General features: G+C 42.3%; 1 protein-coding gene across 4 annotated transcripts in view; it reads left to right on the forward strand.

Annotated features, from left to right (window-relative positions):
- RBBP6 (RB binding protein 6, ubiquitin ligase) overlaps nucleotides 1-14,242 on the forward strand; it is a 30,428-nt gene extending 16,186 nt beyond the window's left edge. For 2 of the 4 annotated variants that reach the window (XM_075179349.1, XM_075179351.1), the window contains 13 exons: nucleotides 691-779; nucleotides 873-975; nucleotides 2,264-2,403; nucleotides 2,489-2,661; nucleotides 3,383-3,486; nucleotides 3,650-3,984; nucleotides 4,544-4,646; nucleotides 4,744-4,804; nucleotides 4,936-4,999; nucleotides 5,246-5,614; nucleotides 6,122-6,223; nucleotides 6,636-8,396; nucleotides 10,882-14,242. In XM_075179349.1, coding sequence (XP_075035450.1) covers nucleotides 691-779; nucleotides 873-975; nucleotides 2,264-2,403; nucleotides 2,489-2,661; nucleotides 3,383-3,486; nucleotides 3,650-3,984; nucleotides 4,544-4,646; nucleotides 4,744-4,804; nucleotides 4,936-4,999; nucleotides 5,246-5,614; nucleotides 6,122-6,223; nucleotides 6,636-8,396; nucleotides 10,882-12,667 — 5,190 coding nt within the window. In that variant the 3' untranslated portion in view covers nucleotides 12,668-14,242. The remainder of the gene's footprint in view (nucleotides 1-690; nucleotides 780-872; nucleotides 976-2,263; nucleotides 2,404-2,488; nucleotides 2,662-3,382; nucleotides 3,487-3,649; nucleotides 3,985-4,543; nucleotides 4,647-4,743; nucleotides 4,805-4,935; nucleotides 5,000-5,245; nucleotides 5,615-6,121; nucleotides 6,224-6,635; nucleotides 8,397-10,881) is intronic. The other 2 variants (XM_075179350.1, XM_075179353.1) reach the window with 1 other exon arrangement.
- Nucleotides 14,243-25,369: the final 11,127 nt, after the last annotated feature.

A 25,369-nucleotide genomic window follows, 5' to 3' on the forward strand; every position in this document is an offset into this window, starting at 1 on the left:
CTTTATTGGATAACCAAAATAAATGTTTGTATTTGCTAGCTTTCAGAGCACAGAGGCCCCTTCATCAGGCGAGCTTACAAATCAATGACTGAGAAAAGAGCACAATATTTCTCAATCGTTCATTTGTAAACTTGCCTGATTTTAATTTTGCAACACATTTAGAAATAGGTGGAAATATATATATAGTGGGTAGAATTATGAACATGAAGGATTTGGCCCCGACCAATATGTTATACTAGGTTTACCTAGAACATCACTGCAGTCTACACGGACAATGAAAAGCTCCATTCTGTGGCTCCTTCCTACCTGGGTTTGCGTTGCCATTTAGCTTTTGCATGTTCACCAGTGGGATGTGGCCGCAAGATTTGGTCGTCATGCTATTTTTTTTTTTTTCTCCCCCCTCTATTTTGTTAATTTCAGTTAATCAGGTATAAACATGGCCTAAATATTTGTAAGGCATCTGTTGCTGTTTAGGGGTTTGGCTCTTACAACCGTTGGGTATGATGGAACAATAGCCAGTGTCTCTCTCCTGACTACAACTCCCATCCCGGACGGAAGAGCCGGCATTGGCGGCATATGATTGCATTGAATGTGTGAGTGCCTGATTGTGTTTGGACCTTCTAGGTCTTTATTTCTGTTTTGACTAATTTATTTCCTCCCCTCCCCCCTAAATAATTGCCTGTTAAACAGACCCCCAATCTGGTTGAAGCCAATGCATCTGAAGAGGATAAAATCAAAGCAATGATATCTCAGTCTGGCCACGAATATGACCCTATCAAGTAAGTCGCCCTCGTCATGCACACCCGCTCATCTCCGCTCTGGCGCAGTTGTGTGGGCTCAGATAACAATGGTTTTGCTTTTTTAACTCTCAGCTATATGAAGAAGACGTTAGGCCCCCCGCCTCCATCTTATACTTGCTATCGATGTTTAAAGCCTGGTCATTATATTAAGAACTGTCCTACAAATGGGGTAAGTGTAAGTATTTTCAATCATTACTATGCTTGCTTGTTAGGGCTCATTGTTTAGTAGTGTCATTCTTCCTCTCAAGTATCCTATATTCCCTCCCAGAACCCCGTCACTTATCTATGTGTAGATTGAGGGAGTGTTCTAGTAGCCAGGAGTGTATGACATCGTCAGGGGGGGTGGCTGGCGTTCAGAGATCTAAGTTTGATAATGGCCAAAGAGTCAACTTTAAAGTTCTAGCCTGTGAAAAGAAATCTTGCAGAAGTATATGTAGCACATCCCCTGTACAAGGCAATTTGTGAATTGGAGTACCTTGAATTCTTATGCCCAAATTAATCACAAGGTTTTATATGTTTGGTGTCTGACTCATTTTTCACCTCGCCCTTCTAGTTGTTTAATCATTCCCTACTATAAAGCGGACAAGCCACCTGACTAGAGATACTTTAGCAACCTTTTGGTTAACATCTCCTTGTATGCATGGTAAATGTTATCTTGCTACAGCATATACAGTAAATGTGGGCTGTATTCTCAGATACAATTATTTGTTTAGAATAGGTCAAGAATATCATGCCTGGGGGAAATTTAATTTAGGTTTTGTTTCTTCATCCTTTTATTGCAAACACCCCTATTATAGGGCTTATTTTAGGCAGTAATTAGATTAGTGTTTCTGTGCTCTCTGCCCCATTGTTACCTCCAAGAGAATGCCACCATTACACACACAGCAGAGAAGGCTGGTACTCTCTATGCTGGGAGACAGTGGCCATGATTCTTCTTTGGATGGGGGGAGGTCTGTGTATTCAGCTCTGTGTCCATCTAGCCCGGCTCTGCTACCTGTGCACCTTATAGATTGATGGTCTTAGTCTAAAGTAGACGACCCCATTAATAATCTGTCATTTCTAATTTGCTAGTTTCCTGCATTAGTTATCCCCTAATTACTACACACCGTGGGGACAGCCTCCAAATTCTCTAGTGATCTCACGCTGCTATTTTATAGCAAATATTCACAAGGCTTCTAGTGAATTTATATATAATTCTTCAGAGCACAAAATATCTCCCTCATTATGTGCAGGTGACTGTTTTAATGCAATTAGGACATTAAAGGGACACTGTCGCCATTCCAGTCTTAAAATGTATCTGTGCTGCAGATCATACTATCCCAATGTAAGCGTAAACCTAGTTACATCTTCTTTTGAACAGAAGAAGTCATACATGACACATGCTGATCAAGCCGCTTTAGTAGTAATACATATCTGTTATTGCCGATGTTTTCTGATCTGCCAATATTTCTCTTTCTCTCCAGGACAAAAGTTTTGAGTCTGCTCCCAGGATAAAAAAGAGCACAGGAATCCCACGCAGCTTTATGGTGGAGGTGGAGGATCCCAACATGAAGGGCGCCATGCTTACCAACACTGGGAAATACGCCATACCAACCATTGATGCGTAGGTGTCCCGCTCAGGGTGTATCATTAAAGGAGCGATATCAACGTGATAGCTTTATTACATTTATTTTATGTTTGTATTGTAGTGTGGCATATGCTATGGGGAAGAAGGAAAAGCCCCCGTTTCTTCCCGAAGAGCCATCATCTTCCTCTGAGGAGGAAGACCCCATCCCAGACGAGCTGCTGTGCATGATCTGTAAAGACATGATGAGCGATGCAGTAGTTATCCCCTGTTGTGGAAACAGCTATTGCGATGAATGTGAGTATATTTATACGTTTTGTACACGTTTATACAGCTCCATGACGTCGTCTTCTCACATTGTCAGTTTATTATGAACTAATGACCTCGTTGAGACATGAAGAACTTTGTACCTCAGGACTTAGTGATGTCATTTGTGAATTGATAAGGCTAATATTGATCCATCACACATTGGCCACCTCCATTGTGTGTAGGCAGCAGGTACACTTCTAAGTGCAGGTACGCACAGTGGCGGCAGCTGTCTTCTAGGATGAACCTGTATTATGAGTGCAGCATACAGACCAATAACGACATTGAGGCACTCATGGGCAAATATTTGAGGCACCGAGTCCTAGTGAACTGATACTGTTCTCATGTATATTGGTTCAAGTGACATAATGACTGGTCATGTCTGATAATACTGCGCCTTCTGGTTGTCAGTATGTGTGTGTTTCAGACACATTCATACATGAGATGTAAACTCCAGCTGTTTCCCACATAGCAAAATGTAAATGACATAATTACTTCCATCTCATGTGTAATTAGTGTACTGTCCTAGCTGGTCAGAAAGGTACACAGACCAAAACCAGCATGCAGAAGTGCGGCCTCTTCTGTGACCATTTAGAGAATTGGTAGCCCACATCTACACTCCTTTCACTTACCGAAGGGGTGGCTGGAGTGTTGTCCTGGTAAGCACAAGTTTCCAATACAGTCTTGGTGCAATGTTTTATTTTCCCTGTAGGTATCCGCACAGCTTTACTGGAATCTGACGAACACACGTGCCCTACTTGTCATCAGAACGACGTCTCTCCAGATGCCTTAATCGCCAACAAATTCTTGCGTCAGGTATTTCAAGATATACACACACACAGTACAAAATTCTTTGGGGGTAACAAACAAAGTAATGCTACCACATGGCTGGCTTAACTGAGCCATACCATTACTTGTTATCCATATTCCTTGCAGGGTAACATAAGTGACTTACGGCTTCTATCTCTATTTATTTTAGGCTGTCAATAACTTCAAGAATGAAACCGGTTATACAAAGAGGATTCGTAAACAACAGTCTGCTCCCCAGCCGCGGCAGCCGGCAGCCCCACCACCCCGCAGTGCTTCGGTGCCAACGCGTCCACTGACATCTCGCCAGCAAGATCCTCTTATTGCTCCCACTCCTTCTGCACCAGCCGCAACTCCTGCCCCTCAAATCACTGCTCCGAGCCACCCTGCTGCCCCCAGCGCAGCACCAGCTAATCCTCCACCTCAGCCTGTGCCCCCGACAGAGCCTTCACCAGCGCCGCCTGTACCTGTCCATAGGGAGAGGGAGAAGCCAGAACCTGTTTTTCAGTAAGTTTAGTCAGCTGTCTGCAATGTGTGGTAACAGATGAGGGGGGGACTGTCCAGGATGCAGTTGTTTTGTAAGCTGAATCAATGTTCTTGATGATGCAGTTCTTCATAATATTGGTTCAGCCCATAATGGGCTGAACCACTGTGTGTGCATGACAGGTGCACATTAAGTTCAGTTTACTTTCAATACGTCATATAGTAACAGGTAGTGCAGAATCTTGAGTCCTAGTTGGTTTTGCTCTTTGAAATAAAATACTGATTGACCAATAGGACTCTCTAGGACCACTGGTCTGTTTTTTTAGAAATGTGTGTGTTTATTTGTATTGCTAAGGGATTTATATATAGAGTATTTGCCCAATGTTTCCATTTCCATCACACCCCTAGATTTTCCCTCACATATTGGAGCTGGCACGTACTTTAAAGAAGCTCCAGAGGGCACTGGTGCCCCTTGTATGTTTTCCTTTAGGTCATATGTCCATTGGCGGTCAGATTGTGTTGCCTATTCAGTGTGTTTTCCTTTTGCTCCTCATTTATCATGTTTTGTTTTGTCTCACAATAGTCAGGAGAAGCGAGAAAGCTCCCGCTCCAGTTCTGCCCCTTCTGTTCCCGTCACGTCGGCGAGCGGTTTACCATTGCCCAACAACCTTCTCCTCGGAGACAAAGTGAGCCTTAATCTTGCTTTTATTCACTTATGTTTGGTGTCGCCATGAGCTGTGATAGCGAATGTAAACCTGTGTGGAAATGTTTATTACTTTTTAGGGCTACCACGTTCCAGTGCTCGGGCAGATGCCGCCTGTTACTCACTGCCTTCCCCCTCCAAGTAAGTACAGGTTCGGACATGATGGTCGGCCAGAGTGCCGCCTATTTTACCGGTTATAATTGCTGGCGTGTTTAGATCGGTTTCATTTTGGCTGCGGTGGCTTTCTACTAACAACCTTATTTTTTACACAGCTCCACTCATGAGGGCCAATATTCCAAGACCGTCTGGGCCAAGGCCACACATGGGATGGGAAGGGTAAGTGGTTTAATTACACAATATTAAAGGGTTTAGACTTCTAGCTTTGGTGTCATAGCGCTAGTCATTGACTGACACATTCAGAAGATTAGACACAGGAAAAAAGTCCTTTTGGGAGCGTCTAATGCGAGATAAATAAAATGTCCAGACGAGTTTGCTTTATTGCACATTCAAAGTGTGTAATATTTATGGTTTTACAGATGACAATAAATGTTGTCTAACAATTTTTCTTTGTTTTTTTTATAGTCACAACCGGGGGCGTCACCCGCACAACGATCGTCCACCGAGGAACCAAGGGCCTTCTCTGACAGCCACAGGCCCAGTGTATGTTCCTCCCCCAACAGCACTGTTTCCGCCACCACCACCCCATGGTCTTCAATTGCCTCCTGGGGTACCCCCGCCTCAGTTCCCTCCACAATTTCCTCCTGGGCAGCCTCCTTCTGCTGGATACAACGTTCCCCCTCCAGGCTTCCCCTCCGCTCCCGCTACAGTGTCTGCTCCGTGGGTGTCTCCAGCTGTGCAGGTGGCGCACACCAATGCTCTGCCGGCACAGTCGTTGGCACCTCCTCTGTCCAAAGAGGAGTTTTACCGAGAACAGCGACGTCTGAAAGAGGAGTGAGTAACATGACTGCATCAGAAATAGATAAAATAACTTTATTTTTTTATTTTTTTTAATATCAATTAACCTTTTTGGTTGTGAAAATTGCAATGAATTTTGCATCATCAATAGGTTATTTTTAAAAAGTAAATAAATCCCGAATAAGGAGAACATTTGAGGCTAGAGAAAAGGGTGGCATCCACTTGGTAAAGTAATGCTGTAGCCTATTGAGAAGACTCAATTACTGGCAGATGTACTGTAGAAAACAAAATGTCACAGATTTTCGGATTATGCCCTTCCATTTAAACGCTAATATTTTTTGATTCAAAGAGGTTTTGAATTATACCTCTTGTTGTTCGAAAAATTGTTTGCAGACAAGTCTTGCAGAAGGAATTTGTCTAAACTATCCTTTGATCAGGCCAGATCCTGAAACGGACACGAATATAGTTATGTCCATAGATCTCTTACTGCTGTAGAAGACGTCTTATTTTCTTCTCTCGTTAAAATGCATAAATTTCTTTCAGAGAGAAAAAGAAATCAAAACTTGAAGAATTTGCAAATGATTTTGCGAAGGAACTGTTGGAATACAAGAAAATCCAGAAAGAGCGGACGCGTTCGTATTCAAGGTGAGGCGGGTGGGCTTCATGCACTGGAGCTGCTGAATAGTAATGTGCTTTGTTGTTTTTTTGGCGGGGGGCAGGGAAAGGTGGCGGAGAACAAGGGTTTGTTTTATTTCTTCAATTTTCGGTGTACATTTTCTGTCACTGGCAAGTAGATAATCGAATATTAAATTGATGCCAACTGCATATGTACGATATCAGATGTTTACTGAGCGTTACATTTGTTGAGCTTGGGTCAAGTGCATTACGAATGAAGTAGATGAAAGCAAACTAATCTGTACGATTTACTGCCTGGCGGGAAAGTAGGTTGTGATGACATCTGTGATCTTATGTACCTGGCCTTATAGCCGGTGAGAAATATAAGAGCCCTTTACGTGTTCTTCTATTAATCTGTTGTTTTTTTGCTTGTCTCTTAAAGGTCCAAATCTCCATACTCTGGATCATCCTACTCTAAAAGTTCTTATTCATATTCCAAATCAAGATCGGGTTCTTCAAGGTCGCGCTCTTACTCTCGCTCCTTCAGCAGATCACGGTCTCGGTCTTTTTCAAGGTCTCCTTCATGCCAGAAGAAAGTTCACGGGAAGGGTCGGGCTTATCGGTCCAGGTCCCGTTCTCATGGATATCCTCGATCTAGATCCAGGTCTCCGTACAGGAGGTTTCAATCACGATCTAGGTCCCCAGTGTATAGACCACCTTCTCCTAATAATAAGAGACTACTTCAACAGGTTGAGGGTGAGCGGGAATACGGCAACAGGTACCGTGAATTCCCTCCATATGAAGTCAAAGCTATGTATGGTCGACAGCCTGATCTAAGAGATCCTTATGAAAAAGAAACCTACAGAGAGTGGGAACGAAACTGCAGAGACTGGTGTGAAAAGTATTATAAAGGATGTGCAATTAATACTATGCCCAGACAGAGGTCGCCTATCAACAGGGAGAATTTCCCTGAAAACCGATTTGTTGTTCCACCACAGGCCCGCAGGGACCACTCCCCGTATAATCGCGGCCATAGAGACAATTATCCTCAACCTTTGATGCCTCGGCTGCGTCCTGTAGGTGGTGGTTATCAGGAAAAGTTGCTACCCCGTGATACTCATATAATAAAGGACACTAGAAAATCAAAAGAAAGGGAACAACCTTTTATCTCGTCTGTTGACTCGAGGGGAAACAAACATAAGAAACATCGCAAGAAAAGAAAAGGGGAGGAAAGTGAAGGCCTGTCCAAAGCTGGCCCCGAAACATCCAGGAAACAGAGAGACACGCATGGGGATGATGTCAAAAGACCGGAACCTCTGTTTGTGCCCACAAGCAAAGATGATGCCACCCCAGTGAGAGATGAACCCATGGATGCAGAGTCCATTGCTCTCAAACCCCTTTCCGATAAGGACAGACGGGAAAAACCCAGAGTGAAATCTGATAAGACCAAACGCAGAACCGATGGCAACCAACCCAAGAAGGAAACTTCTTCCAAAGTAGTAAAGATTGAAAAACCAAGTGGCGATGGAGATAAAGCGAAACATGCAGTTCTTGAACCGCTTTTAAAGAAGCCGAAAGATGAGGCTCCAAAGAACGAAAATCTAAAACCGGCCACGTCACTAAAAGATGATAAATCCACCTTTCTGCCACGCAAGGTCACTCTTAAGACAATGAAGGACAATCAGGATAATAAACAATCAAAAGAGGACAAGAACAAAAAGGACAACTCAAAAGACTCAAAGCAGGACAAACCACCAGTTAAAGATGAAAAACCGAAAAAGGCTGAAGAAAAACCCCGAACGGAAGAGTCCAAGCCTGAAAAGCGCAAGCGGAAAGCCGATGATAAAACCACAGACAAGGAACAGGAAAAGTCAACTGTTAGAATTACAAAAGTGGAGACCGCTGAGGCTGCAAAGCCTTCTGCTTCCAAACCGAAGGCTGAGGCAGAGCCTGCAAGACCAGAGAGAGTCCCAGAAAAGGAGAAGGCTACTGCCACTATATTGGTTGTGAAAAAAATTAAGCTGAACCGTGAAACGGGAAAGAAAATTACAAACACTGAGCCTGCTGGTGGAACAGAGGAACCACAAGTGAAAAGTGAGCCACCAGTCATTACCAAGACAAAACCAGACCGTGTTAAAGGGAAAGCAAAAAAGAAGGTTCCTGCTCCAGATGGCTCTGGCTCCACATTGGTGGATTATACTAGGTAAGGAACGCTCTCCCTGCTTATTACTATGGGAGAAAATGGCATCTTGTATCACAAAAACGCCCCCTCTGGTGCCTTATGCTTCAAAAACAACATCCAATAGTAAACATTTTATAGTTGGGTAGAGTTTAGCAAAGTCCTACTTGGAACAACATGTTATCTGTTCTATAGGGGGGATATGTAGAGAGGGTGCTTAATAGTGTTGTATGTCAAAACACACTGTGCCGAAGTTTGGAGAAGTGCGTACCAGATAGAAATAGGCGTTTTAGCTCATCATATTAATACACCCGACAATCCTCTTCGGAGAAGGATTAATTCAACATTATACATGGAACAGAAAGGAAAATGGCCATAGAGTGTAAAAACGGCAACATTTTAATAAACTTCTTTTAGGTTGCATAAAAATCTAAAACAAATATGCTAATTTGAAACCAGTACACAGGGACCCTACGCGTTTCATTTTCAGACTTCATAAGAGTGACTTCCTCCTTGTACTATAGATCCTAGACACATGTATATACCAGTATGTACCACTCATGTAATTTACATCATCACTGGAGCCCCCTTTTTGTTGATTCTGAGAGTTATGTAGATCATTATACAAGTATTAAATGAATTGAGGAAAAAGTGGTCCTGGGTGTACGCGTTTCATACATGTTTTCTAGGAATTACCCTAATACGTTATCATACGTATTTTCTGCATTTGGGACGTAATGCCTTTCAATTGCATGTCTTCCGTAAGTGAATCCCAGTTAATGTTGTGTGAGTAGGGAGGATATGACCCATTATATTACTTGCAAAAGTATTGGCAGAATGACTTCAAAGTATTGATTTAATGATGTTATGTGGAAATATGAGGAAATAACTCCCGGGTCCTATTCAGATTTGTAGGTTTAAATGTAATTTGTCTTGGTAAATGTTTTTTTAAGGTTGGAAGTAGATCTGCTTTGAGAATTGTTCATTGTCTGGCTATATCTAGGCTAATTCCTTGCTCTCTAATGTCTGTGTTGAGTATTTCCCTTTTTAAGTAATTTTGCTTCATTAAGTATTATGCTAGCAGTTCATTTGCGGGTGGAGCGTTGTAGAGATTATGTAGAATATTATGTATGAACTTGTTAAGCGATGTCTCAAGTCTATTCCCTGTAATCGGGTGTTTATATTGTGGTGGTGATTTTGTGTATCTTTGCTCCATATGTACAATTTATTGGCATTCTTGTCATTGCCCCGATTTACGTGTTGTGTGAGGTTTCTAGACGTTGTTTACTTGTATTATATATGTTTGAGTTGCTAGTGATGGGATTGATTTTGTAGGTATCAAAAGTTGCTTTCTTTGATAGGTGACAGCTGTTGTATTGTTCTGTGTCCTTTTAATTTTCCTTGACACATGATGTAATATTTAAGGCTTGTCCCAATGTTATTGTCAACGCGTCACAACCATTTGTTTTTAAGAGGTGATTGAAAGTCTTCACTTTATGCCAAGTACGAGGGAAAACGCTAAAAGTGATCAAATGATAACACAAAGAAGAAAAAAAAATGATACTTTTATTGGGGTGGGTGTAAAAGTATCAAGCATATTTTGGTACCAACTTTTTTTTGGATGACTAAGCAACATTTGATAGGTATGGCAATAGTAATAAAATATTTACCAAGAACACAGATCAGCATTAACTTAAACTATGCAAATAGGCTATTTTTGGTAATAGACAAAAAATATATAGTAAAACAAAAAAGAACAGAACACTGTTATTTTTAAATTGGGCTGTGCAGTATATCTATGCTACATTGTCAGCTAAAACCTTGAATTAGACACAATAGTTGGTAACTGGTAACTATTTGTACTTTAACTAGAAGATGGTGAAATAATAGGGATTTTAGTAACATTGATTTACTACAATGTCCTCTATTGCTATTTTTATAATTTAACGTTTGACAGATTGTAGCTTTCCACCCACAGTTGAATCCATCTGGTCTCTGTTAAATGTAGTGAGATAGAGTTTGATTCCGACCTTGAAGTAACTTGATGCATCCAGATACGTAAATATGAGTTCTTAATGGCTTCATGCGACAACCCTTTTAAGAACACAGATGCACTTGCTGCAGATTCACATTATTCGCACCAGTTTCACCTTAAAGCTGTATGCATGGACTGGGGATCCAGGCCTAGAACCAAACTGTTCCTAGTCCTTTCATAGACATTGGGGACCCAGTGAAAGTGATATGAATGTCAACTTGTGGGGAGGGGTTAATAATGTTAGGAACTTTTTTCATAGTAAAGTTTGAATAGAATGTTCACTTTAACACGTAAAATCTGAGCATAATTTAATTGCAGTCATACTATTTAGGCATTTCCATGTAATTATATTGTGCATTTTGGAATTCTATTCAGCAACTGCAAAAGAGCTTGTGAGAAATCTTACTTTATAATCTGTATTGTGGCATGTGTTATGTTCTCTCGGTAATTGTTGATTCCCTTATCCTTTCACAGCACAAGCTCCACAGGTGGAAGCCCTGTCCGAAAAGCTGAGGAAAAGCAAGACATCAAGAGGACGGTTATAAAGACAATGGAGGAGTACAACAATGACAGCACAGCCCCCCCAGCAGATGTCATCGTGATGGTTCAGGTTCCGCAATCAAAGTGGGACAAGGATGATTATGAGTCTGAAGAAGACGGCGATGCCAAGGACTCGCTAGGAACATCCAACACTGGGAAACCAGTGAGTGTTGTAACAAAACCAATGTCTACTGTAATTCTGCCAGAGAAAGAGGCAAATTCTTCAGAGAAATCCAGACCAGTTAGAGAGCACGGAAATGAGGCTACAATTCTGGAGGCCAAGTCCACAAAGGATACCCCTGTCTCTTTAGCCAAGAGTAGAATGAAGGATAAGGATAGCCCCACAGCTGAAAAGGAAACTCCCGATAAAAGAAAAGGAGGTTCCGGGACTGACAGCAATTCCGATCGCAGCCAGCAGTCTTCCAAAGAGAGGACATCTGAGAAGCAAGAGCCAAGTCGTGGCACATCCAGCAGAGACTTCACCCCTACACGTGACAAGAAGTCTGATCATACAGACAGCAAGGATAGAAAACTGGAACATGAAAGCAGGGACAGGGAGAAGAGGCAAGATTATGACAACAGAGACAGAAAGGCTGAACATGACAGCCGAGAAAGGGACAAGAAAAACGAGCATGACAAGAAGCAAGAATACGATAGCCGAGACAAAAAGGCTGAGCATGACAGCAAGGAGCGGGACAGGAGGCAAGAGCATGATGGTAAAGACAGGGATAGGAAACCAGAGCATGACCGAGACAAAGACAAAAAGACTAAATATGACGGCAAGATAGAGGAGAAGAAACCCGAACATGACAGCAAAGATAAGAAATATGAACAGGACATCCGGAACCACAGTGGTTCCAAGAGAAGGGATGAGAGGAGGAAGGAATCTCCACTCAGGAGCAAAGAATCATCTTCTAGTTCTCAAAAAGTAAAACCCAGAGACACATCCAGTGAAACCACTAAGAAAGTTACAAGAGACTCTAAGAGCAGCAGCCATAGTCCTGGGCAGGAGCGCAGGCCAAGGGCTGAGCAAAAGACAGACTCTAAACGTCCAAGCAATGACCAAATGTCTTCTGAAAAAAGCAGTGAAAGAGGAAGGGAGAAACTGATATCCAAATCAAAAATTGCAGAAGACTTGAGTGACAAAAAATCATCACACTCCAAGCGTTCCCCACCCGAGACAAAAACTGACAAGGACGCCTGTGAGAAGGACACCGGAAAGACAAAGGTGCCTCAAAGCCGCTCGACGCGGCTCTCTACAGACCTAACAAGAGAGACCGATGAAGCTTCCTTTGTGCCTGATTACAACGAAAGTGACAGTGAGGCCTCTGTAAAACAGGAAGACTCTATAACTCACGACCCTCAGGAAACAAAAAGCAAGGACACTGAACCCATGGATACTACAGAAGCCGGCGATACCAACTTACCCGCTACTGCCCCAAGCAGTCCGACCGCCAGCCGTAGCCACAGCGCAGGAGATTCGCTCAGCCGCAGCAGCAGCGCCAGCTCAGCGGCCAGCCCGGACCGAAAGAAAAGGAAGAAGGAAAAGAAGAAACACAAGAAGCATAAGAAACACAAGAAACACAAGAAGCACACCGGTAACGAATCAGAGACTGAAAAGAGCCAGAAACACAAACACAAAAAGAAAAAATCCAAGAAAAGCAAAGACAAAGAGACTGAGAAAGAGGAGGCGAGAGCCAAACCTTTGGCACCTGTGTAACGTGGCTACAAGCAGCAGGGAATAATTTGCCCAACATCATCTGTATTAATTTGTTATTTTCCATGTAATGTAAACAATCTTGCTGTGTAAATAATGGGAAACTGTGCCACACCTAATATATTGATTCTATGACTTTTACATCAGAGCTTTATAAAGAACATTTTTGTACAGAATTGTGTCGTGACCACATTGGAAATCCTTTTGGGGTTTTTTTTTTGTTTTTTTTTAAATCTATCTCCTGGGCATTTTGCATTTATCCATCAATTAGGTGGAGATTAGCGTACTGTGAAACAAAAGCTCCACGTTTTAGCCTCCCTTATGTTAATATTTGCTAAACTTGGAGCAAATGGCGCTCTCCGTTCCAAAGCCTGATCCCTCCACGACAGTAAAGAGATTTTTTTTTTTTCACTGTATGCCATCTTATTAAATAAGTTATAGAGATAAAAAATAATTTGTCCACTTTTATCAGCGGCAGCGATCTGCTTCAGTATAACTAAGTACAAAATACTTCCTCATTTAGTGTATAAACATACGACCCGTCGCCAGAGAAATGTGTTCGGAATGGAGCGGAGTGTAGACAGCCGGGTAACGATAGCGAGATGCCCATTAGAGACAAGAGTGAGTTTATTCAGTCTGGTGCCACAGGAAACATTGTTTATGGGTTTCCAGGTATTGTAAAAGCATTATTGTTTTGTTTTATAATGATGCCCAGCTATTATTGTTTTGTTTTATAATGATGCCCAGCTAAGTACATTGTTCGGTATCTATCACAGACTCGCATTGAGCTTTCAAGTAAGTTTAACGAATATGAAATCATCAACTTTGTGTCACCTCAACTGCACTTTGTATAGCTAGGATTTCCCTACACCCAATCCTGCCAGTATATCATTGAATAATGAACTGCATATCCCTATACTCGCGGGACAGGACATATGAAAATGGGTTTATTTGTAAAATAATGTGTATCGCCTTTACTTTGAAATGATCTTTTAGTGATCTTAACCCCCTGCGTAATCTATACTTTTGAAAGCGAGGAAGACTCGAGAACTGAAACCCCATACTCCAAATACACAAAGATTACCGAAGACGCATCATTTGTCATATTAAGAGTTGTGCTAAACACAAGCGCTGCACTGCAGACAGGCTTCCTCTTTCACCTCTTGCTGCATGTTGCAGTGTTACAATTATACCATCTCCCTTCGTGGGTTCCAGAAAATAAGTTTGATCTTCTTGAACGAATGAATGCTGGTGCTTCATACATTCTATAGGAGAAGTTGTTCTATCAAGTTCCGCTGAAAATACTGCTTATGCTGCTTACGTGAATTTCTTTGCACTTTTTGGTTTTTTTTACCAGCGTACATTTTTTGGGGAAGTTCATTGTGCTTTTTTTTTTTTTTTTTTAGTATCCCCATCATAATTTGGCACGATGCAGAGAAAGTAAAAATAAGAGAACATGTTATCCCCTTGTCTGAAACTTCTTTATGTAAGCATACAAAATAGCAACCCTACCTCAAACAAAAAAAATAAAGCGGTGTACATTTTTTTTTTTCTGTGAATAAATGACAATGAATTTAACATCTTGTGACTATGATTTAAATTGGGATGAAAACACTTTCACAATACTCCTCCCCACCCCAAAGAGTGCAGATGATAGAGGTTGATAAAGGGTGAGTCAGCCGTAGAATCCTTTACCACATGAGATGATGGCAAGTTCACTGACAGCAGTTACCAAGCGATCTGGTATCTGCGGCTATAATTAGCAGAGGACATTATGGAGGTGGTTTATTTCATGGAACGTATCCAGTTGCTATTTTTGGGCTCGGGAAAGAGTCCAGACCACCCTTTGTGAGGCTAAATACGCAACTGCCACATGGGTTTTTGTTGCCTTCCTTTTGATCAAAACGGGAGGGGGATTCAATTTTTAATAAAGTGTCAGCAGACATCCGGTTGCTACAATAGAGGAATCTTCACTCATTTTTGCTCGAGTTTTGGGCAAAAAATGAGCAGATATTTCAGGCTGGACAACGTTGGGGAGTCCTTTGTGGGACGACCTGGTGACACTTTGATAACAATCACGTTCCCTGTTAGACTTTATTAAAGGTTGAATGTGATGCACTTTTTTATTTTCTTCAACCTTTTCCAAACTATGCAATCAGTGTGCATGTCTGTTATTAAATTAAATGAACATGTATTGAGAACATATAAAGGTTTTGCCATTTAGTATTCATTAGAATGCAACCTATGACCTTGTGTTCTTGCTTTGGTGATCAATGGTCCTGGGTAACTGGTTCTCAGGAATTAGCTGCAGTCTCCAAAATGATTGGTTCAGACTACACATAAATGTCTGCGCCTCTGCATGTAAACAGGTCTTATTCAGAGCAGGGAGAGTAGAGCACTTTTTGGAAGTACTGGAGCTAGAGTTTGCCGGGATGGGAGAGGTGCACTGAATCATACTTCGGACTGGATGTGGTATCTCCAGCCTAATAACACCACATTCTCTGCAGAGCTGACATACAAGCACAATGCTTTCTCTGAAACAGCTAGATCCAGCAGCTCTAGTGATAGGACCCTAAAGGAGGGTGCCAAAGTGCCCTGGATGGGTTGTGGTAATTTATTAAAGGGTATTTATAACAAAATTGACAACCCCTTTAAAATTGCTGCAGTACCTTGATTGGTCACTAGGTGGTAATATAAAATACAATTGCTGAAGAGCAGATACAAAAATCTTGCTTTTACAGTGTACATATACACTACGTGGAGAAAAAGGATGTGGCGACCCTTCTAATTAGGCTGTTTGGCCATTTCAGCCACACCCATTGCTAACTGCTGCATAAAATCAAGTTCACAGCTATGCAGTTTCACTGGAATGGGTCATACTCTTAGGGCTAAACCTTGATGGTCACTGAGCTCATTATCAAAATTTCTGCCCTATTAGAGCTGCCCTGAGCAACTAAGTGCTGTTATTGTAAAGTGGAAACATCTAGGAGCAACAACTCAGCCGCGAAGCGGTGGGCCATACAAGCTCACAGAATCGGGACTGCTCAATGTATAATCGTCTGTCTTCAGTTGCGACAAGCGATTGAGTTCCAAACTGCCTCTGGAACACACAAAACGGGTCAAAAACACTGACAAAGTACAAAAAAAATAAAAGTTCTGGGACAATACGCAACATTAATATTCAATGTAACGATTATAATTGTACGATATCAAACATTGAATCCAAGAATTTTGTGGTCATGAATACAATATTACAAGGGTGGTGGAATTCATTGCCTAGGAAGAATGAACGCTGGATGTCCAGAAGCAATAGGGTTAAGTTGTGTGATATACACGAGTATTATGTCTACTACTGCCATCATATCTGTAACAAATGTGCATTAGCTACCTCTTGTGCCTCGTGGTTGTCCTCACCAAACAGTAGCGACTCTTGCAGATAACTAATGATGTCTCGTGAGCCTGCTTCCAGGTCTCAATCTTAGGAAGAGACTACAAATTGCTCCACGGTCACCCAGGGGACAGATGCTACCAGCTACAGCTATACGGGTGCAAATTTTCTCCTGAACAAACCATGTTGTGATGCAAGGTGTGCAAATGTAAAGTTTAAGGGGTTGGATACAGGGAAAATACAGACTGCTTTTGCATGTAGCTCACAAATACTGGACGGCTTTATTTTTACACTACAATTTAGAATTGAGTTTGATCCTTGGCACACAGCAGTGGCAGAAAAGAAAAGTGGGGCAAGATGGAATTGTCCTTGGATCATGAAACCAGTTATGGTTCATTTGATCGCTCCACCTGTTTCTTGGATAAGTGAGGTAATTCTACAGCTAATACATGACGACGAGTGCTGACCCCCTGGGATGCGTGCTTTTATCAGACTCAGACCAATCCAGGGTGCCAGACAATGCACTAAAAAGAGCCATTGTAATTCCCAGCAAAAAGCAAGTTCATCAGGGAGCTTCGAATCGGCCCCAATTCCCACAAAATTAAAATATAGTTAGGTACCTTTGATGTAAAGTGCAGATTACAAACACTTGATGAAACGGCAGCAAACTGGAAGGTAATACATATACACATCTATTTAGACATCCATGCTTACATTACTTCTGCAAGCAACGTTGTTCTTTGTTAATAAAACTGTTTTGTTTATACAGTTCAAAAAATTTAAAATAATCCTCCACCATTCTTTGGATATTGATTGTTGATAGTAGGATCAGGTGGAGTTACAGCAGAGGTGTCACTAATTCTGGTCAATTATTTTACAGTAGACAAGACCAGATGTCAAAATGTTGTGCTGAGTCATCTGCATCATCAATGGGTGTTTAAGATTTTTTCTAAGCACACAACAGTATATAGCACATATAGGTAACATTGTGGCTGAAGTGTTTGGTTTGTTTGGGCCCCCACAAAACAAGGTAACAATGGGCTTAAGGCACCTAAGGTAACAATGCTGTTAATGAACTCCACTGTGGAAAGACGTTGTTGTCATCATCCTTAGCCTCATCCTCACCCTCATCAGTGGTTTGTACATCATCCTCACACAATATTAATTCATCACCGCTGGAATCCACCATTACCGAAGTCTCAGTATTTTGATGTAATTGGCCGGAAAGGCCTTTCTCATGGAAATTGCAGTTAATTTTTTTATGAACATCATCTTTTCCACAATTTGAGGAAGTAGCCTCCTACGCCGATCAGGGCCACCTTAACAACAGTATGGGCCCCCGGGCATAGCAGTGCACCGGGGCCCCTATATATAAATATATAAGTTAAAAAAAAAAAACTTCCCTTTCAATCACGATAAGTTGAATCCTCTTCGCTGTGCTCCTCCATGCTGTGCTCGCAGTGAATGTCTGGCGTGATGACGTCATCACGCCCGACATTCACTGCGAGCGCATCACGGAAGAGAGGTCCAGGGAGTGAGCCGGATCGTCACCTGACCTGAACGGTCAGGTGACCGCAAAAAGTAAGTTTCTTTTTTCTTTTTTTTTCTTCTTTACAGGCTTTTTTACAGTAGCAGCAGACCTGCCAGGGCCCCCTTTCCCCCTGGGCCCCCGGGCACCTGCCCATCGTGCCCAATGGGAAAGACGGCCCTGACGCCGATCGCTGACAAGGTTCCTGGCTGTGCTGAAAACTCTTTCCGACTTCTCACTGGAGGGTGGGCAGCTTAGGCAGTGCAAAACAAGTTGGTACATGAGTCTCCAAATTCCCTTTTTTTCCTCCCAGCATGTAAAGAGACTGTCTGATGTGTCTATTTCTATGCTGTTGTGAAAATAATCCTCCCCTATCCTTTGGATGTTGATGGTAGGATCAGGTGGAGTTACAGCAGAGGTGTCACGTTTTTTAGTCAGTTCTTTTAGACCGGACCAGATGTCAAAATGTTGTGCTGAGTCATCTGCATCATCCCTGGGTCTCGTGGGAAAGCTAAGTTTTTTCCTAGCAGCAGTTGAGTGAGAAACTGAAGGAGGAGACGCTGTCCTGTCACGTAACACTTGAGCTGTCATCTTGCTCACCAGGAGCTCCATGCATCTCTTCAGATCTGGGTCAGTTGGAAACAAAGAGAAGACATAGCTCTTAAATCAAGGATCAAGCACAGTTGTCAAAATGTAGTGATCCGATTTCAAGATTTTGAAAGCTCTTGGATCCTTGCGAAGTGAATAAAGTACTTGATCTACAAGTCCGACGTACTTGCTTTGTTTAATCTCCTTCTTCAGTTTCTCAAGCTGCTTTTCCAGAAGTCTAATTAAGGGAATCGCTTGACTCAAGCTAGCAAAGAACTCACTTCGAATGGTTTCAGCACCTTGCACAACACGAAAAGTATTCTCCACTGCACTTGAGTAAAATACATCCCCCCTCCTTTCCCAATGTCATGGCTTGTGGAGTAAGCATTGATGGCTTTTCGCTGTTCCTCCATCCCCAGAAGCATATACAGGGTGGAATTCCACCTTGTCACCACCTCTTGCTTCAGTTGGTGGCGGGGCAAATTAAACTGCTCTTGTAGCTGCTGCAATCTCCTACATGCTATTGCCGAATGCCGGAAATGTCCAGATATTTTACAGGCCAAAGACAGCATCTCCTGCACGTCCCTGTCATTTTTTAAAAAGCTCTGCACCACCAAGTTTATTGTGTGAGAAAATCAGGGAATGTGATGGAATTCAGTCAGCTGTAATGTTCACACTATTTTGGCGTCAACAGAAATAACATATCCTGAGGAGAGTCCAAGCAGGATTAGCCATGTTGCAATGACATCCCTTAGTTTTTGTAACAGATTATCAGCTGTATGCCTCTTAGTGAAGCCGGTGATACACAGAGTAGCCTGCCTCTGACAAATGTGACATACATGGGTACATGCTTCTGCTGTTCCTGCTGGTGAAGGCGAATCATCAACCCAGTGGGCTGTCACAGTCATATAATCTTTAGTTTGCCCAGTTCCCCTTGTCCACATATCTGTGGTTAGGTGTACAGTGGGTAGAATGGCATTTTGTAGCCCAAGTACAAAAAAAAGAGTGTGACCATCTTCCTATATGAAAAACACATTTATTTTCTTGCCAATATAGGTTTGCACTTTCATATACAACAATTGTAGATGTACTTTTCAGTATCTGCATATTATATTGTATTAAAGTGTACTGTAGCGCAGCCAATCAATTCACTAGGCCACCGAGGCATATCGTGAACCATATTCATCTTGAGGTATCTAGTGAATTGATGGGCAACATTCCCATCAGTGACACGCCAAGCCCCCCACTGCTTTGCTCAGTTCTGTATTGAAGCCAAATAAAAGCCATATGCTATTACACTTGTGGCCTGCAGGGGGTGCTTTAACTTCATATTCTGTATAACTTAAACTTTTTTTTTTTCTAACAAGCCTTACACACTAATTCCCAGCCATCGCCAAGACATACTTCTATACAAAACAACCCAAAACGTTTCATTTACAAAGAGCCAACCTGTATAGGTTTAAGGAGCAAGATGGCGACATTTTCGAAGGAGCAGAAGTCTGAAGAGGCTGATAAAGGAATTTGGGCGACATTCCAGGGCACCTGTTTTTTTCGGACAAGTGCAAGTGTCACATGTAATAAAGTCCTGATGTCCCCTCACTCATAGTTACCATCTTGAGTGTATATTTTTAAAAATGATCTTGAAAAAGTGAGCGAGACTCAATATTTCCCAAGTAGTCATGTTTATTTCTTTCTTTAATGTGAGAAATTATGCTATAAAGAAATTGGCTTTTTAAAAGTGTTTTATTAAACTTGATGAGGCCGCTCCCACAATTGTATACATAACACCATAAAAAGGCCACTTTTATCATGTGGCCCATGCACACACAACTGATATATCTAGTTATAAGATCGGATATCAGCATGCAGTAAGATATTATATATGTGGGCTGCACGGTGGCTCAGTGGTTAGCACTTCTACCTCACAGCGCTGTGGTCTTGAGTTAAATTCCCAACCATGGCCTTATCTGTGTGGAGTTTGTATGTTCTCCCCGTGTTTGCGTGGGTTTCCTCCGGGGGCTCCGGTTTCCTCCCACATTCCAAAAACATACTGGAAGGTTAATTGGCTGCTATCAAAATTGATCCTAGTCTGTGTCTCTCTCTCTCTGTGTGTGTGTGTGTGTGTATGTTAGGGAATTTAGACTGTAAGCTCCAATGGGGCAGGGACTGATGTGAATGAGTTCTCTGTACAGCGCTGCGGAATCAGTGGCGCTATATAAATAAATGGTGATGATGATGATAATTGGGCTTCTTGCATAAGATCTGACTTATCCAGTCACAACTTTAGTTTGGCAGTGAAATGGAATGACTGGATCTGCCACCATGTGGTTAGTATTTGTGGCAAGTGGGTTAAAATAAAGGCAAGCCACAAAAATATGGAGGAAACAAGTTAGAGTCTGTTTTGTGATCAGTTTAGTAGGCTCGTCCAATCAGCTTCCAGCCAAAATTTTTGTATGATCTGGAGGATGACAGAGGCTGAAGCACTGGCTCCGTTGAGTATTGATGAATATTAATGCTCTGGATTAATACTCCTTTGAGTATTACTCCGTTAAGTATTAATTATTATTATTATCCTTTATTTATTAGGCGCCACAAGAGTTCCGCAGCGCCGTACACAGCACAAACAGTAGACTAAACAAGGTAACACATCACAAGCGGTTAACAAAAAATACCAAAACTTCAGAGACTCCAGGCAGGCCAATGCAGTAAAGACGGAGCAGAAGAGCAGGTATGGAGAACAGAGGGAAGAGGGCCCTGCTCAAATGAGCTTACATCCTAAGGGAGGGTATTAATCCAGAGCATTGGGAAGCCAAGGATCTATAAGTTGGGGGGTGGAGACCATAGGGGCATTTTTACTTGGGGTATGGGCAGTATTGTGGTTAGCATTGCCTCCACAGGAGATCCTTGGGAAGCATTGGGTTAGCTTTGGCTCCACATGAGATCCTTGGGAAGCCAAGGATCTACTAGTTGGGAGGTGAAGGCCATAGGGGCATTTTTAGTTTGGGTATTGGGCAGCACTGTGGTTAGCATTGCCTCCACAGGGCGCTGTTGATTCCGACCATGGCCCTATCTGTGTGGAGTTTGTATGTGTACGTGGATTTCCACCACAAACATCCCACTGTCCTAAAACATACCACTAGGTAAATTGAATGCAGACATAATGGACCCTTGTAGACTAGGAAGTTTAGATTGTAAGCTCTTATGAGACGGGGACTGATGTGAATGATTAACTAGTCCCTGTACAGTGCTGGAGAATATGGTGAAATTATATAAATAATAATAAGATAACAGAACTGTAGAATTAATTTTTATTATTTTAGGAGTAAACTTAGCATCAGTCCTTTGATTAAGTTGGTCACCCTGCATCTAATCATTAACACTAATCTTCGATTTAACGCACAACTTTGTCATTTACACTGGTGTGTAATTATGATAAAATGACAGAATACTGCAGATATGCTAGATGGAGTACATAGGCAAACCGAGGGGGGGGGGATTCCTAGTGCCTGGAAACCCCCTCCAAGCCTGGGGCACTGTATAATTGAGGTGGCGGGACCCTGCCCCCGCTTCACACAGCTCTGCTTGAAAAGGGAAAAGGTGCACCTAGCAGTAGTGCACGCAGCATTGCCCATGTATATTATAGGGATAGGGAGAGTTGGAGAGCAGCCAAGCACTGTCTAATATTCTAGCCACGCCCCCATGCATGCTGGTCACGCCCACTGGTGGCGTGGTGTGGAAATCCCCCTTTACAAATCCTGCGTTTGCCCCTGGAGTGTCAATTAGTGATATCTCACATTCTTATAATGTGCTTTAGAATGGCATCTACTATGCTGTGTCCAGTTTAATTTTATTTGCCTTTAATATGCTTTACACAAACACCTAAAATGCTTCTTCATTCACTAAAGATAAACACTCATAAAGGCTCATGAGTAAAACAAGGCCTGCCCCTCCCCCCCCCTGCAATTCTGTATGTGTAGACTGAAATAAAACTTTCTTTTGATAGGGCAGGGTGTGGTTAACATGTCATACTTTACTGATTTACTGAATTATGTGGCCATAGACAATGGCACACCTGTCCACAGTCCCGATTTTCACAGGACATTGTCAGGTTTTAGTTATGTTATATATTGTGCTCACTTGGAGAAATCTGCATGCCATCACCCAAGATGTTATTTGTTGGATTGGGGACAATAACTTCTTGGTCTGGATTTTTAATTTGGAAATGTTGGCAAATATGTGATTGCATATTGCATAGCTGCAATAGAGTATTATTCTTATCTGTAACGGATAAAAAAAAATCACTAAATGAATCCCCTCAAAATGAGACAACGAGCAAATGAACAATGTCTATATTGTACATACATTTGTGAGACTGCAGCCTTTCAAATCGTTGGCACTAGTCAGTAGCTTAGCTAAAAGACTTTGGGCCCAAATTAAATGTGTGCTGGGCCTCATCTTTATCAGAATCCCACCTCGACAACCACTCTTCCCAGAGCCTGAGACAACATTTGGCGCTACAAGCAGGATACTGGTTTGAGCCCCACCTTCATCTGACACGTCGGCCTTTATGTCTACAAGAAGTGATGGTAGCGATAATCAGGAGCATTTGCCTAGTGGGTGTAGGTGACGTAAAAGTGGTGTTAAGAGAAACCAGTGGGAGTGAGGTTGAACGAGTGTCATGTGACAGTTAGGGGATTTAGAGTGTAAGCTCCTATGGGGCAGGGACTGATGTGAGCGAGTTCTCTGTACAGAACTAGTGGTGCTATATAAATAGCTGACAGGCGCGGGCTGGGAGAGGGATGGCCGGGGGGCACACAGGCGACCGCATCATATAACAGGGGATGCGGCCGTGTCATTGATGACGCAGCCGCATCCCCTGTCATGTGATGCGGCCGCCTGTGCGCTGACGCGGCCGCATCTGATGACATCGGAAGCGGCCGCGGGGGGAGAAACTGTTTTTTGCATCCGGGGGGGGCGGCCGGCCGGCCTACCCCCCGGCCCTTATAGGCGTCTAACCCAGCTGCCCCCCTGCCCAGCCCGCCACTGATAGCTGATGATGATGTGTGTGGGCCCAAAACTGCCCTCATGCCCAATAATAATCAGATTGGACTTGATTAGATTGTTATCGGACATGTTGATAAACGTGGTGGAAGTTCTTGTCCTATTTAGACACTTTCTGGTCTGATGTACAGCTATGGATTGGTTCCTTCATCATCATCTATTTATTTATATAGCGCCACTAATTCCACAGCGCTGTACAGAGAACTCATTCGCATCAGTCCCTGCCCCATTGGACCTTACAATCTAAATCCCCCAACATACGCACACACATACTGAGAGGGACTAAGGGCAATTTAATAGCAGCCAATTAACCTATCCGTATATTTTTGGAGTGTGGGAGGAAACCAGAGAAAACCCACACAAAACATACAAACTCCACACAGACATAGTCATAGTCGGGAATTGAACTCATGACCTCAGTGCTGTGAGGCAGAAGTGCTAACCACTAAGCCACCGTTCCTTAATTGTTAATAATAATTGTTATTAGTACATCCTTTGTAATATTATGGATTGTGGCGCTTGTAGCTGTGATGATTTGTATCAAGAAAATCTACTGATGACCATATAAATCTCTCCTGTCTCTTTTTGAACCAAATCCCCCTGAATCTCTTTCTTTTAACGAAATGTATGTAATTTATAAAAGCCATTTTTTTTACATATATATTTTCGTGCTACTTTTGACTTTTTTTTTTTTTTTTTACTTTTTTTTTAAACAAATAAAAACTTGTTGTTCAAAAACTTAATTTCAAAAGTTATTTTTTCTTCCAAATTCTGAAACTTTACTCAGCTTAATTGCAGGTTGGAATCTCTGATATTAAGGGAGGGAGGGGGGTGATTCAATTAGGAGCGAGGTGCCGTTGAACACTGAGGTTCGGATGTGCACATTCCCGTCCATTACAGTAAGGAATCTCCGCTCAATTTTCTGCTCACCTCTATGGGACGTACGGAAAAAGAAGTCGATATTTCATCCTCAATATCGCATCAATGTCTCTCCGCGGACTGCTCCGGAGACACATAGCGCTGAATTGAATCTCCCCCTAAAATTTTGCCAAAATCTGTCACCCATCTCCCACATTTATAACATCGTCCATTGTGTATTTTTTTGTGTGTTTTGTTTAGAGATGCTCACTGACCCTCTTGAACTGGTTTTTGTTTTGGATCTGGATTAGCTTTGTGTTTTGGTTTTTGTTTTGGCAAAACCACCCTTGTGTGTTTTGGTTTTGGTTTTGGATTTTTTACGAAAAAAATCCTAAAATATGCTAAAATCACATATTTTTGCTCTTTTTTTTTCTTCCTGCATTATTATTAACCTCAATAACACTAGTTTCAAGTCATTTGCATTTCAATTTTAACCCTCTCACAGATCACAATATTATTTTCATACACTTTCGGACAAAGACTGCAGCGACCTGGCTGGATGGTAAGCGACAGAGCAATGACACAAACACACAGCAGTTCCTTGCACATCTAGGACACAGAAAAATGGTGCAAGATGGAATTGTCCTTGGGACCGCCCTCCCACCTACCGTTATTTTGGATCTTAAAAAGGAATAAAAAAACCGCGATATCCGAGATCCGACGACGTAACGATGACGTTTTGCCTCGTTTTCGATTCTGAGGGCGCGTGAGAGTACCGAGGCGGCTCGGCTCGGATCCCCTAATTCCGGATGTGTTGGGTTCTCGAGGAACCGAGCCTGAGCATCTCTAGTTTTGTTGCAGTTTTGTGCAATTATCAGCTTTGTATATCATTTGTATCTGATACTCTGCCAAAACCAATGTATATCATTATAAGCATAAATAAGATTGTCTATTCCATGAACAAAAACTTCCAAAGTGTCCTTCTGCCACCCGAAACAGTGAGCAATACACCCTATATAAAATTAGACTTTTACACTGAATGAACTAATACTTTATGTAAATTCAATTTCCTTTGTTGATATTGTGAACGACTGCAAGCAGTGTAACTGCACAGGTGACAGAGGTCAGCAACCAGTGGCTTCTTAGCTGTTGTGGAACTACAATTCCCAGCATGTAGTCCCACAGGGCTTACATAACCCTTCTGTAAATAGTAATTGCTGTGGAAGTCCCTGCACGCCTCTCGCCACACTGTGTTGCTGTAGTTCAGACATCACATGTCGTC

Source organism: Mixophyes fleayi, chromosome 7, assembly GCF_038048845.1.
Source record: "Mixophyes fleayi isolate aMixFle1 chromosome 7, aMixFle1.hap1, whole genome shotgun sequence".
In the NCBI taxonomy this organism is placed as follows: Eukaryota; Metazoa; Chordata; class Amphibia; order Anura; family Limnodynastidae; genus Mixophyes; species Mixophyes fleayi.